This window comes from Plectropomus leopardus, chromosome 13 (genome assembly GCF_026936395.1).
Source record: "Plectropomus leopardus strain MGB_pleo_1.0 chromosome 13, ASM2693639v1, whole genome shotgun sequence".
In the NCBI taxonomy this organism is placed as follows: Eukaryota; Metazoa; Chordata; class Actinopteri; order Perciformes; family Serranidae; genus Plectropomus; species Plectropomus leopardus.
In genome coordinates this window covers 33,509,535-33,523,745 of record NC_142188.1, presented here as the reverse complement: position 1 = coordinate 33,523,745, position 14,211 = coordinate 33,509,535, and the positions used below count along the sequence as shown (strand labels likewise).

The following is a 14,211-nucleotide window of genomic DNA, read 5'->3' as shown; positions in this document are numbered from 1 at the left end:
TTAATATAGGTTTTTATTTATTTGTTTATTTATTTATTTATGTTGTTGTTTTTTGATAATCATTTGTTTTCTAAAAATAAGACAAAGTAGATCCTGTTTGTCACACTCCGGTACGGCAGGGGGCATTGTGCGCCTGAAAGCTGGTACTGCGTCCCACCAACAAAAACGCATCGAGGAAGAGTCAGAAGTAAAACGTGTATAAGCTGAGCTGGCTAATGTGAACACGGTAATACAAGTTTTTAGAGCCTAACTAGAGATTGTTGGGATGGAGAATGACATTCTTGTCTCTCTGGAAGATTTAGGGTAAGTTAAAAACTGTTTGCTGTATGGTGATAATGTGTGAAAGCTGACATTCCGATAAGCAGCCAGTCTTTCCTATTTTAGCCTGCGCTTTAACGTTCCAGTAACGTTAGCTTGTTTTTAGGAAAACGACGTACGTGCTATTGTTTCGGTTAACCAGACGTTGGTGGATTCTTTTTTTAATTGCTAGGCCTATTTCTGTGAGCCATATCCATATAAGTACCGGTATTCATAAAGCTGAGGGTGATTTTGCTTGTTGTGCCACAAGCTGCGTCAGCAGGCTGCTCCCTGATTCTGCTCATCAGGACGCCAACACATTCCTCTGTGTTAACCTGCTCACACCCACTTTATTAACATACACCATTATTCAATAAGTCTTTCTTGGTTGATGTCGTCGCTGAAATATCTTGTAGCTTCTCCCAAGTCAGTCACGGTCTTGAGCCCATTTCTGTGCTGCAAGAAATGCACGCTAACCACAGTTTCCTTTTGTTAAAGGGATAGTTCGGATTTTTTTGAAGTTTTTTTTTATGGGTTGCTTATCAATAGACATTCTATTACTAACAGTAGATGTCAGTCATCATGCCTCCAATTTGGAAAAACAGGCTGGACTCTGAGATGGAAGCTAAGCAATCTACTGTTGAGGAGGGGCCAGTTACAAAACGTATTAGCCACCTAAAAAAAAACCCTCCTAAAAATATCAATGTCAGCATGAGTGTATACTTTTTTGAGGGTGTTTTCACTGCTTTACCTATAATGTCAGACAGTGATTTCCAACAAGAAAATTAAGTTATTGTATTGCTCTCTGTCAAAGCAGACTCCATAGAGAAAAACACTGATTTAACATCACTGACCACAGGAGCTGCCGGTCTGCCGCTGCCTCAAACAGTTAGGTTGTTTTTGTTATTGTGTAACTTTGGCGTTTAAAAGGGTTAGTTCACGTTCACCAAAGTCACACAACAACGTAAACTAACTGAGACCAGCAGAACCTGTGTTCAGTGAGCTAAATGACTGTTTTTCTCAATAGAGTCTGGTGGTCTGGTGCTGACCCCTTCCACAGCTGTCCATTGCTTAGCTTCTGTGCCAGACGCTACCCTGCTTCTCCAAATTTGGGTCATGCCGAGTGACATCTGCTGTAGCTAACACACTGTCTGTGGATAAGTACTCCATACAATCAAGTTTAAAAAAATCCAAACTGTCTCTTAACATTTCCCTTTGTTAACTAACCAGTGAAGACTCTATTAAATAAGCAGATTTCATAGTGGGGTTTGATGGTGATGGGAGTCAAACAAAACCACAGTGCTTATGATGCCACTGTGGTTGGTGTGTGTGTCACTGCAGGTACCAAGGCCCTCTGTTGGAGGATGGAGCTCTGGATGGAGCTGTGAGCGGAGGGGCAGCTTCACCCGAGTTCACTAAGCTCTGTGCCTGGATAGTGTCAGAGCTGAGACTCTACTGCAAGCTGGAGGAGAATGTCCACGCCACTAACTGTAAGACATATCCATCACTGTCCAGTATGGTTGCAAAGTGAATACAACATATTGTTTGGTGACAAAAGAGTTGGACATCAAATGGTTCTACCGGTATCATTTCATTACCTTGCAAGCTGAAGGCTGATGATGATGGCAAAAAAATGAAAAATTACATATATACTCCAGTCTATAGTGCCATTGTTTGGTTAGATTGTCAAGTTTTTGATAAATAGACATTTGGACAGAGTGTGTTTATATTGACATGAATAACATGTTTATGAAATTTATCCTGGTTCTGACCAGATTCAGGATATGGTTTTTACACAAGCACAGAGAAATCAGGTCATTTATACTCCCACAGTTACGACAAATACTAGTAACCCTGTCACTGATTACTGCAGTCTGTGTGTGCAGACACCGTGAGCGTTACAAAAACAAACCGACAACGATCATTTCCTCTCTGCGTAGATCATCAACAGCTGTCTGCTCTGAGCCTGTCCACCATCATTCTCTCTCTGGCTGTGTCACACACACACACACACATAGCAGGGCTTTTTGCAGAGCTCCAGACCGTGACTGTTTAGATACGTTTTGCGACCATGAAGAAAAAGGCTACTGTCATAATAAAGAAGCTACTGTCACATAATTAAATTATATACACTGCTTTAATAATATTTAATAAAATATGATTATAAGGAAGTGAAAGTATTTTATAAAATGACATTTTTTGAAGTATTATAATTAAATAAATCAAAGCGGTGGTGCTTTTATTCTTAAGGACCACGCTCATCTCAGGCCAGAAGTGTTGATGTTTCTGTTGTGGACTAGAAGCTTCTGCTTAACAGTTGGATGTTAGCAGACAATTAAACAGATGCCACAGTGCCTTTAACTGTGAGGATTCATTCACTGTGAATGGGCATCAAACTAACAGCTCTCCAGTTCAGATATTACTAATATTTGCAAGTTGCTCTGGTCGCAAAATTTGACTAGTTACTGTTCCAGTAATCCCCAGCTAACATACAGATTAATAAAATGCGACTCTTTCAAACTCTATTTAAAATGTATTTAACTTTCCAGCGCTCCTGAGAGTGGTGGCCCTCGCTGCCGATGCTGTTAAGCTTCTTGCTTGCTTGTTTAATGTCTTGAAAACATACTAGGTCTGCCTAGTAGTTCTTACTTGGTGCATTTCTACAACTATTTGATTGTCTTGCCATGAGCTGAAAATGGAAAAATAAGTGATCTTGCTTAATTAACTCATATTGTGTGGCCGGTCATGTGACAAACAACTGGCCCTTAAAAATTTGTCTCAGGGCCACAACTGTCCCTCCAGCTAGACTTTGGACATACCTGACACAGGGGGATGAAGTGGATGAAGATCTGCAGCTTCTCTCATCACTGAAAGGCAAAACTGTGTTTCTTCTAGAGCCCGACTGATATATCGGTCAGCTGATTTTATCAGCCAATATTGACCCATCACAGACATATCAGTATCAGCTACGTTGTCTGATATGCATAAAATGAAAACTTTATTTTTAACACAATATAATGCACAAAAATATGCTTAGAGTAATTTAGCATTTAAAATTCCCAATTAAGTTTGCTGTTTCAGTGCAGTGATGTCATTTTAATTACACTGTTAGGGCCGTGTGAAACAATCGATTCATCAATGCATTGAAATATGATTTTGCCAATTCAATATTGATTCATAAAATCCGGAAATCGATTATTTCCGCCTTAATGACGCTCCCGTGGGGGCAGTGTGATTGGCGTTGTTCAGGGGTCAAGCAGGGCTGTTGTTTATTCATTAACTCATTGAGTGCCAGCCCTTTTATATAATGGACAGTGGCTTGTGCCAGATTTTCTGGCCATTCTGAGTCAACTTTCAAGACCCACAGAATATTTTTACAAAGACTCTGAAAACACTGAATAGCTTAAATGAAAGAAGAAACTCTCTTTTTCGTCATGGAAAAAACGTTGGTTTGCACCTTGTTCCATTCTTGATTTATCTGAAGTTGAATAGAGGCTAGTTTCATCAAAAAGATCACTTTTTTTCTAGAAAGCTGAGAAAAATGCATTTTTGCGAAAGGGAATCTGTCAAGCAAAACAGTGATTTGAATGCTATAATTTGCCTTCAATGAAATAAAAGACATCTGAAAATTGTATTACAAATGTTATTTTATTGTAAAAGAAATATGTACAGTACAATGCAACAAATCATGGCCCCAGTTCAGAGAGAGAAAACCCACAAAATAGAACCGGAGTCCTATTTCATTATTCCTATTATACCTCCATCTTTTGCACTACAACTACGAATCCCAGCAGCGCCACAATTACACACAGGTAGCGTGAGAGCGCCCCCCTGTGCCAGTCGCTAAAAATACACGTTGACATATATATCCCTCAATGGCACTCAAGCGTTGGCTTTTGAGTGACGTATATATACGTCAATGGCACTCAATGAGTTAAAATGGCGACAGTGGTGCGAGGTATCAGCGCAGACAACATTAAAAGCCGACGTTTGGATACACAAAGTTGATAGTAGTTACGTTGTGTGTGAGCCTTGTGAGTCAGTGTTAAAACACTGCAACAATACGATGAACCTACGTAACCATTTGATCCCCAGATGTTTTGCAACCCATTACTAACGCTAAAGCTGTGGATCACACACAAATACAGGTTGACAAATCCTGCATATATATATATATATATATATATATATATATATATATATATATATTACTTTTATTAAGTTTGGCTCAGGCAAAAATGTGCACTTTTCTGTACTTTAAATTTATTTTAGTTTTTAATTTTTGTTTAACGACTAATAATATCGAATCAGTATAATTTCGAATCGAATCGTGACCCAATGAATCGAAATTGAATTGAATTGTGAGGTTCTTGATAATACCCAGCTCTATAAACTGTAAAGTATTCTTTCTGCCTCCATTGCATATCCTGTCACAAGTATTTGATAATCATATCTAAGTTATGTGTGTGTGTATATATATATATATATATATATATGTGTGTGTGTGTGTGTGTGTATATATATATATATATATATATCTTAAAAAACTGGATAAGGTGTAAACATGCAACAGTATCTTGGCGTATTTTGGAGTACTCCAGCCAGCATGGTGGGCTTAGCCAGGTTTCTGGATAGGTTGTGTACATGTTCAAACACAAACAGGACACACAAAAACCAGATCATAAACAGGTTATTAATATGTAAACACACTGAATGTTGTCACAAATTGAGCAGTGAGTGTTTGAGGTCTGCCAAGCTGCGGCTAAAACAACTACTCTAACTGTTGATGGGGCTGGTTATGAGTGACACTCAACCAGCCTGTGTTTCTGTCTTGTGTCATTGTGTGTTGTGTGTGGCCTTGTTCCCCTTCCAGGTCCGAGCGAGGCGGAGGGTTTCCAACTGGAGATGAGCGGCCTGCTCTCAGAGCTCGCCTGTCCATACTCTGTCCTCACCAGCGGAGACATCACCCAGAGGTTCCTAAAGAGGACCGACTGTCTGCTGCTCCTTAGTAAGATCACAGCTCAGTGCAACATCTCAGTTTAAAAACCAACCTGAAATCTGTTATTGAGGAAAGCATTGTTTCCCACAGAATTAGCATCTTTGTGTGATGGGAACTGATGACAAATTTGGGCACTATTGTAGGTCTGTGAATGTAGCACAGGTGGAATTCATCATGGCTTTTTTTTTTCAATCCATCACCATGTTTAATACTAAATTCCATAAGGATTGGCCATGTCAGAACCTTGCAATCACATCCCTTTTCAGGGCTGAATGCAGGTCAGGTTTGTTGTAACTGTACTTTAAGGTCACAAAGTTGGGATCAACTCATCATAGCTGTACCCAACCTCCACCTGAGCAGATGTGTAATCAGATATATCTAAAAAAAAAAAACACCTGAGTAGACCAACTTCTGTTAGAAATTAAACTTTTCTTGTGATTCAAATGTAAGCAGTCCTCTTTTTCTCCCAGCTTTCCTGGTGTCAGAGCTGGAGGCATCAAGGATGATCCGGGTTCATAAGCCGGAAAAGAAAAGCCAAGAGTCAGGCAGCCCCATGTTCCAGGAGCTGAAGGGCATCTGCATGGCTCTGGGCATGTCCAAGCCTCCAGCCAACATCACCATGTTCCAGTTCTTCAGTGGAATTGAGAAGAAGGTCAGTTTGTCTGCTGCCACACAGACATCATGTACTCTGACAAGAAAATCTCAACAGGGACCTTACTTTCCTTGTGCTGCTGTTAAACGCCTTTCACACGTATTTCAACCTTTAAATCCTGAGCAAATTGGTGCAATTTCTTTCAAAAACATAGGGAAAAAGGCAACAGATAACCTGGTGAGAAATGTTGAACAAATTGCAAGAAACTGGTAGATTTAGACATTTAAAAAACAAATAAATAAAAGCTGGGGCAAAATGTCTAGAGGAAAAAAACAAAACAAAACAGGGAAATACTATATTCATAAGACCTTTTCCATGTCGTGCCCCCTTTTAAACTTTAAACCTGCACTTCAAGTTGCTTGACAATAGTTACACAAAAACACAACCTGGACAACCTCAGAGCAATAAGACTGTAATGTTTTCCCTACAGTAAACCTGTGGATTGTTTGAATAAACAGCTGCAAACACCTGCACTTTTTTTTTTAATGAAGCTGAAAACACATGGCTGTCACTACAGCAGCACATCATATTATATGTGCCAAGTGCCGCCCCAGCATCTAATTATTTATTTATTTATTTTTACAGTGTAAGATTAAATTGACAGTGCAAATTCATAAACAAATTCATCATCAAACTGTATAAGTGGCAGTTTAGCCAACTTGGCTGATTTTTTGAAACTGTGTTCACCTGATATGAGGTGTCGTGCTGCAGTGAGTCAACCGGAGACCACACGCAGTTATTTTAGGGATGCATGATAAAATCAGCATCGGCAGATATTGGCTTTAAAATAAAATACCAGAACCGGCCAAAATGCTTATTTCTACCAATATCACAAACCAATATGTTGTTTTTTTTTTTGTTTTTTTTTTTATTAACATCGACCCTAAGTTGAAGTATTTTCCTTATTTTGCACAATGAATGAATATTACATGCAGTGAAAAGCATTGTATTTTATGTCTCCATCTGCTGGTGGGCCATCATTACAACAGTATGCAGAATATGATGTTAATTCCACTACGGAAGAGACTTGATGATTACTACAGTTAGGTGGGATAAAAGTAGATATATTGATATCAGGTATTGCTTATGGACCAAATATTGGCAAAAAAACAATATTATGCATCCGTGGGTTATTTCTACTGTTGCTAAGAGATATGTACTTCTTTTACCTTGTATCAGCTTAAAATCTTGTGTGGACATTCACAAATGAAACTGATTTCTCATTGAAAGAGTCTTCAGAGCTGCGGAGCTCCTATTTCTAAATGTTTACGTATACACTTATAATACACACATTGTCGTATTTTGTCACAATTTTGTCCAACAGCTGAAAGAAGCCATCAGTAGAGCTCCGCCAAACCACGTAGGAGAGCCTCTGATGAAGAAGCCCCTGGGACCTGTGCACATGGTAAATACTGAACATTTCAATGGATCTGAATCATCTGTTTATGGATGTCTCCCAGCTCTGATCATATTCAGGATAAAGTCTTCCTGTACATGTTGCATACATGTTGACACACAATGTCACTGCATAAATGAATGACAGTAAATGAATTTTCTCTTTTCCATTTTCCTAATTTTACCAGGAAAAAATTGAAGCTATAAACCAAGCACTTGTAAATGAGTATGAAGTGAGAAGAAAAATGTTGTTGAAGCGTCTGGATGTGACAGTGCAGTCCTTTGGTTGGTCTGACAGAGCAAAGGTACGTGCAAACTTTGAGTCTTCCTGAATCTGAAAAGGCCATACTGCACTGATGAAGCTTTGTTAACAGTGGGGCCGGATCCCAAGTCTCTTATTTTTCATTTCCTCGCTGCTCAATCCTCGCGTGGATCGGAAGTCGGTCTTGATGTGCCATCTTGAAGGACGTACCAAAGCGTTTATTTGTGCCAAGGATCAAGGATCGAGAATCAAGGAGGGACCTCTGAGAAGCAATGAGCAAGGACACTCGAGAGCCGTCTTTACGGAAGTCTTTCATTGGTCAGCACACCCCAGTCAGTTATTGATTGACAGTTTCCCACTGGAGTGAAGACTCAAGTTTATCACTCCTGAGTTTGATATTTTTTGATATTTATTTATCAATATTTATCATTTATCTCCTGATTCCCTATCCAAAAACCAGAACAACAAAAGGGCCAAAAACAACTGTCTTCATTTATGTTTTCACGATCGATTTGCTCCATCTGTCTTAAAAATGGAGACAGTTAAAGTCTGAGAGTCTGTCTGTCAGCAGGAAACCCTTTTTACTCTCATTTATATTTAGTCACACGTGAGGCTGTTTATCCCTGATCATCGAGATTAACATTCTGGGTTATTAAATAAAGAATTTACAAACAGAAAATAAATAAAGAGCCTGCAGATGCCAATAATGAACAGCGTTCTGCGACCCTAAGCGGTACAGTATGAATACAGAGTGCAGATTATGTGCGGGTGTTTGTTAAACAGAGAAACTCTGCTGCTGTGCCACTGACAGGCTGAACTCTACCTGTATTATTAGGCTTTTATTATTTTATATTATTTATCTGTTAGTGTAGATGTGACATCAACTCTATCAAAAGTCTCTGCAGCGGTTGGCGACTGACAGCTGATCCAGTTGTGGTCAGCTGCAGTGCTGCTGCTATGCGTACGCCATTACACGCTGTGCGTATGGCACCAGTACCAGAGGGTGCACCATTACAGCCCTAACCCAATATCATCATCATCATCAACCGTAAAGTATTGCATTAAGTCTCTCAGTGAAGGCCCTTTCAGACACAGCACTGTCGCTGGTTCAGTGAAACAGCAGCTGCAGCACCAGCTCCATTTTTGGTTAATATTATTATAGTTGCTTCAGGCTATACAGTCTGTTGCCTCTGCAGAGCGACGTTTTTTTGACACTTAAGCTCATTGAAACATACCTGCGTTCATCAGTGAGACAGAAACATCAGTGGTTGCTGTCATTGGTACAGAACTCTTTCAGAATCTGTCATATAATCATATGATAACGTCATTAATGACCTGGCAGCAGGTGATGCAGTTTCTCTGCAGAGCAGCTGCTGAAAAATGCCTGTTCTACAGGCCAGCTGTAGTGGAACATATATGCAGAGTTTGTAAAGTTTTGTGGCTTTTCCTCTGTTCTATGTTAGCTTCACATTATGCTTAGTGCACCCAAACTTCCAGCAGCGGCCCAATCAGCTGATCAGCTGCTGCCATCATCAGAAACGGTCATTGCTTCACAAGAGGCTTCAAAGGAAACGTCTCATGTCTCTTAAAAGCGTCTGTGCTCATTTCCTCTCTCCTTTCGTGGTTTCCTTGCATCTCTCCATTCATCCCTGGTGGGTGGGGCTTAGACCCAAGGAAAATATGCAAGTGGGGAAGCATGGATACAATGATACATGATAACCCAACTTCAAGCATCTTCAAGCATCGTTTTCTTTAAAAATTGGCCCAGACACACCAGTATGACATTAACCCTTTGGGCCCATTTTAATATTACACACACTTGTATCGCTCTGCATACTCAATGCGCTTTTCAAAAACAGGCATTAAAAAATACTATACATTAATCTGATTTTCTGCTTGGATTGACTTACTTTTTAACCAGAATCAGCCCTAATCATAATTATCAAATATTCATTAATTTTCAGATTTTTAACCCTTTAAATGCCAGGTTTTGTCAGGATGTCCCTATGTTTTTAAATGAAAAAAGAAAAAAACACAAAAAAAGAATTATTTTCAATATACTAAATGCAAAATAGATTTTTTTTATGATGACAGCCTGGGATATGTCAATGATTAGCAGCAACATTGATCGTGGCAGAGCACCTAGTGAAAATAGTATGTATTTTCTCCATATGCCAAATATGGTAAAAATGATGTAATCTGGAGGAAAAAAGTAAAAATGACAAATTCCAAAGGAAAGCGCAGAATGACACCCAGAAATAATACAATGCATGGTTTTTATGCTTTGATGGCTTTGATTGTCCTCTCAGGCCTCTCAGCAGTTTTTGTTCAAATACATGTGTCGAGCATGATGGGAAAACTCCAGTAGCTGTGCCTCTGCTACCAGATGCTGCTGCAAAATAAATTAATGTTTTATTTTTGTGCAATACCATTAAAATCTTCCATCCAAAATGTACTACATGACACAATAGAACAAAAATAAATGCTCATGATGATTGACATTCATGTTTCAGGGGAAACCAATTATCTCTGCAAACCACACACTGTAAATATATACAATATCTGACTTTATCTGGCTTTTTTTACAGCTTTCTAAAAATGAACCGGACTTCCTCTTGTCTGTCTCGTTACAGACGCACACTGAAAAGTTGGCCAAAGTTTACCAGCCACTACGTTCTGCTCTTGGCACCCAAAGTAAAATCTCCGTCGCCCACCTCCTCGCTGCCCGACAAGACTTCTCCAAGATCCTGCGGACAAGTAGTGGCAAGATAAGAGAGAAGACTGCTTGTGCCATTAATAAGGTAGGTTGAACAGTGCAGTCACAACTGTTTTATCTTATATCAGAGATCATTCTTACACAGTGTTTATGCCTCTGCACCAGTGATGGCCATAGCCAGAGGTATTATGTTTATGGGTCGTCCATCAGTCCTATTCTAGTGAACCCGAAATCTTAAGAACACCTTGGAGACTTCGCTTTGACTTGGACTCTAGTATGAACTGAACAGATCTAGTGGTCAAAGGTCACCATCATTAGGCGGGTTTCCATCACAGATTTGTGCAAAACTTAAGCGATATTTTCTGTTACCACTGAGTGATGTTCTGTGACTTCCCCTCTGGTGATAACATTCCAAGATCATGGCAATGGATATTCAAAACATTAGCAGTTTTATTGCTAGCCGTCATTATTTCCAATCCAAGGCCACGTAGGCATGTTATGGAGTGATAACGGAAAGGCAAGTCCCCTTATGCGTGGAAGCGACAACGTAGTAGGGATTTCTTGGAGGTGATGGTGCACGATTTCATAGAGGAATTGTGGATTCAAAATTTCTGGATGATCCACTCAACTGATGAAGAGTTATGTGATGAATTAATGCTTCTTTCATAGCTGCTTTGAATCTAATATCACCATAATTTCTTTGTCTTGTGAAAGAATTAATTTTTTAATTGACGTGTTTCCATTAGGCACATTTTATATTCGCAGATTCAATTTGCATAATCTGAAGGACTTGAAAACCTTCCTATGTGACCATTCATTTGTCTTATTCTCATATTAACACAGTATTTCAAAAACAATTAAAGGGAATTTCCTTAAATTTGGCACAAACATCCACTTGGACTCAAAGATGAACTGATTAGATTTTAGAGGTCAAAGGTCAGGGTCATTGTGTGTGTCTGTCTCATTCTCATGAATGCAATATCTTTATCCAATTACATTTTATTTATAAAGCCGATCATCACAAATCACAGTTTGCCTCAGAGGGCTTTACAGCATACGACATCCCTCTGCCCCTTAGACCCTCACATCACCTAAAGAAAAACTCCAGGACGGACAGACGTGCAATAGATGTCGTAAATCATATATATATATATCTTATCGTACAATTAAATTACAGTAATGACAAAGAGGAAAGAGAATGAGAGAGATGCAAAGCAGTAATGGTAACAATAGCATACCATGTAACAATAGTGATGTAAAATTACTAAATGCACTCTGATAGCATGTGATGTTACATGCAAATATCGTAGGTGTTGATAAGAGTCCCATGTATATCTTAATAGTGGATGCATGATGCATAATAATGGCAGTAGAAGGTCACGTTGAGCAGGATCACAGCATCTGCGCAACCAAGGCCCATGACACAGGCGCAGCCTCTGACAGGACCATAGCACAACCAAGACTGTGATCCAGGCGAGCCAGAGGTACAGCATCAGTACAGCCACAGCACGAGCACAGCCAAAGGCAGGGTCACAGCATCAGTACAGCCATTACCACGATCCAGGCGCAGCCAAGATTGCAGCCAAGATCCTGGAAAACTACGAAACAAGGGAGCAGGAATGCTCTGGAGAGGCAAGCAAGTTGGTGTAATGCAGTAAAAAGACAAGAGCATTTGCAAAGACCACTTTGAGGGAATACTTCAAGTTTGGCACAAATGTCCTCTTAGACTCAACAATAAATTGGTAAGATTTTGGTGGTTAAAGGTCGATCTCATGAAAAGACTGATGGCCCTTGATACATTGTGTACTGTCACACTGCCAGTAACTGAAGCTCATCCAAACACCAGGATTCTTTTGAACATTTGTGTTTGATTGTTTGTCCTTTTTCCAGGTTCTAATGGGCCGAGTGCCAGACAGGGGAGGCCGACCCTGTGAGATCGAGCCTCCTCCTCCAGAGATGCCCTCCTGGCAGAAGCGTCAGGACGCTCCCCAAGGTGGAGGACACTATGGTGGGGGTGGGCACGGAGGTGGCAGGGGGGGCTACGATCACTACAACCAAGGTGGCCGAGGAGGATATGAGAGAGGAGGCGGACATGGGGACAGAGGAGGTAGAGGAGGCGGTGGCAGAGGGGGGAAGGTGCAGGGCAGCTGGGGAGAAGGAGGTGGAGGAGGGAGAGGTGGTTACAACCAGGGCCACTATCAAGATGCAGGAGGGAGAGGGGGCTATGGAGGAGGAGGGAACAACCAAGGAGTCTTTCAGGACCCTGGCTACCACGGAGGCGGAGGAGGCGGTTACCATGACAATTACCACCAAGATGGAGGCTGGCATTCAGAGAGAGGCGGGGGTCGAGGAGGTCGTGGGGGCAGAGGAAGAGGAGGCAGAGGAGGAGGAGGAGGAGGTGGACAAGGGGGAGGGTGGGGAGGAAGAGGGGGCCAGAATTTTAACCAAGGAGGACAGTTTGAACAGTTCTTCCAACATGGCGGGCAGCACTACAGCCAAGCTGGCTTTAATCAGGGCAGACACTACACTAGTTGAAGACACAGTGAAGGGCATCGCAGCAGAGTCCACTCAAACATCAACTCCTCCTCATGCGTGAACACATTTTAAATGCCTTATCATCAAAGTTAGAGTTTTTGTAATGATGCACAGATACCATATACACTCAGTACTAGGCTTGGGCAGTATACAATATTTCACACCTTAAAGGGATATATGGTGTATGACGTTATGAGTATGTGGCGAGTGTGCTACTTACTTTTAGCTTCTCATACTAATAAATACACAGTAGAAACCCAAAAATGTTAAGAAAATGAATATTCTCACAACTATCTTCCTTATTAAACAGAGAAATACAACTGTACACCTTCTGAGTTCAACTTTCTCTCAGTCACCGAAAGCTGATGAGGCTTAGTTTCCTTGTTAACATATCATAAAACATTTCATTCAAACTTAACAGAAACAAAATAAAACTCACCCAAACTGTCTTGGTTAGTTTTGCTAGTAATCTAGTGAGTAAGTTCACTGTTCCAGCAAGCATCGACTCCAGTTTGGTCCAAATAAATCCTTAATTTACCAAGTTTGCCGGCTGTTTACAGTTCTGTAACTTCTCCCCCCACATATAGGTGTCGCTGTGTCTTTCAGCTCAGCTGACTGTTCCACCAGTAGAGACGGGAGACTGAGCTCTGGTGGTGCGAGTGACTAATATAGAAAAAGGGGGGAACCTATATTTATGACGGCATTAAAGACATACCTTCAGGATATGTAAATACCCTGGTTTACCGTAATACTGTGATACCGCCCAAGCCTACTCAGTTCTACAAAGGCCAGGTCTAATATAGTCCTTTGCTTTTTCATTCTGGTTAGTCAATGTTTTCTCTGCATCTTCAGTACAAGTATTCAAGCCAACTGCTGTGCTTTAAAGGGTTCGTGGGTTAGTGGGACTCTGCTGTTTTGTCCTCATTTTGACACTTAATTAGCCTCATATTGGACATGTTTTTGAAAGACAGGAAAGGGTACTAAGATTTCAGTGTTAATGCACCCACTGTGTATCTGACATTAGAAGTGCACTCTTGAAATCCTAAATAGTTTCATTGAATTTGATGATGATTAAAAACAGCTTCATCTTTCCAGTCTTCATTTTTTTTCCATAGATTTGACTGGAATCTCCTTTGTTACTTATTTAAAATGTGTCATCTGATACTGCTCATGGAGGATTGTCTTCTTCATACAGATATGGATGTTGGAAGGTTTGCATGGGTGTGTGAGTGAGCAATAAAAATCTAAATGAGAACATCATCACTTTTTTATTCAGTGGTCTGTTTAAGTCAAGGAACTTTAAAATACAGGGTTCATACAAGGTGCTTAAATTACTTGAATTTGATGTTCAAAGA

The 14,211-nt window shown here is 40.3% G+C and overlaps 1 protein-coding gene across 1 annotated transcript; it reads left to right on the top strand.

The window, feature by feature from the left end:
* Positions 1-148: 148 nt before the first annotated feature.
* tslig3a (tRNA splicing ligase complex subunit 3A) lies at positions 149-14,116 on the top strand. The gene is made up of 8 exons (XM_042502300.2): positions 149-303; positions 1,639-1,787; positions 5,171-5,305; positions 5,767-5,948; positions 7,273-7,353; positions 7,532-7,648; positions 10,239-10,406; positions 12,212-14,116. Exons 1-8 carry the CDS (start codon positions 266-268, stop codon positions 12,854-12,856), a joined length of 1,515 nt encoding a protein of 504 aa, XP_042358234.2. The 5' UTR covers positions 149-265; the 3' UTR covers positions 12,857-14,116.
* Positions 14,117-14,211: the final 95 nt, after the last annotated feature.

What these genes read in the sequence shown, in the direction of transcription:
- tslig3a (XM_042502300.2), top strand. Translation starts at nt 266, where the DNA reads ATGGAGAATGACATTCTTGTCTCTCTGGAAGATTTAGG. An exon ending in TCAGTGGAATTGAGAAGAAG is followed by an intron (nt 5,949 to 7,272) that starts GTCAGTTTGTCT and finishes TTTGTCCAACAG; the next exon opens with CTGAAAGAAGCCATCAGTAG. An exon ending in CCCTGGGACCTGTGCACATG is followed by an intron (nt 7,354 to 7,531) that starts GTAAATACTGAA and finishes TAATTTTACCAG; the next exon opens with GAAAAAATTGAAGCTATAAA.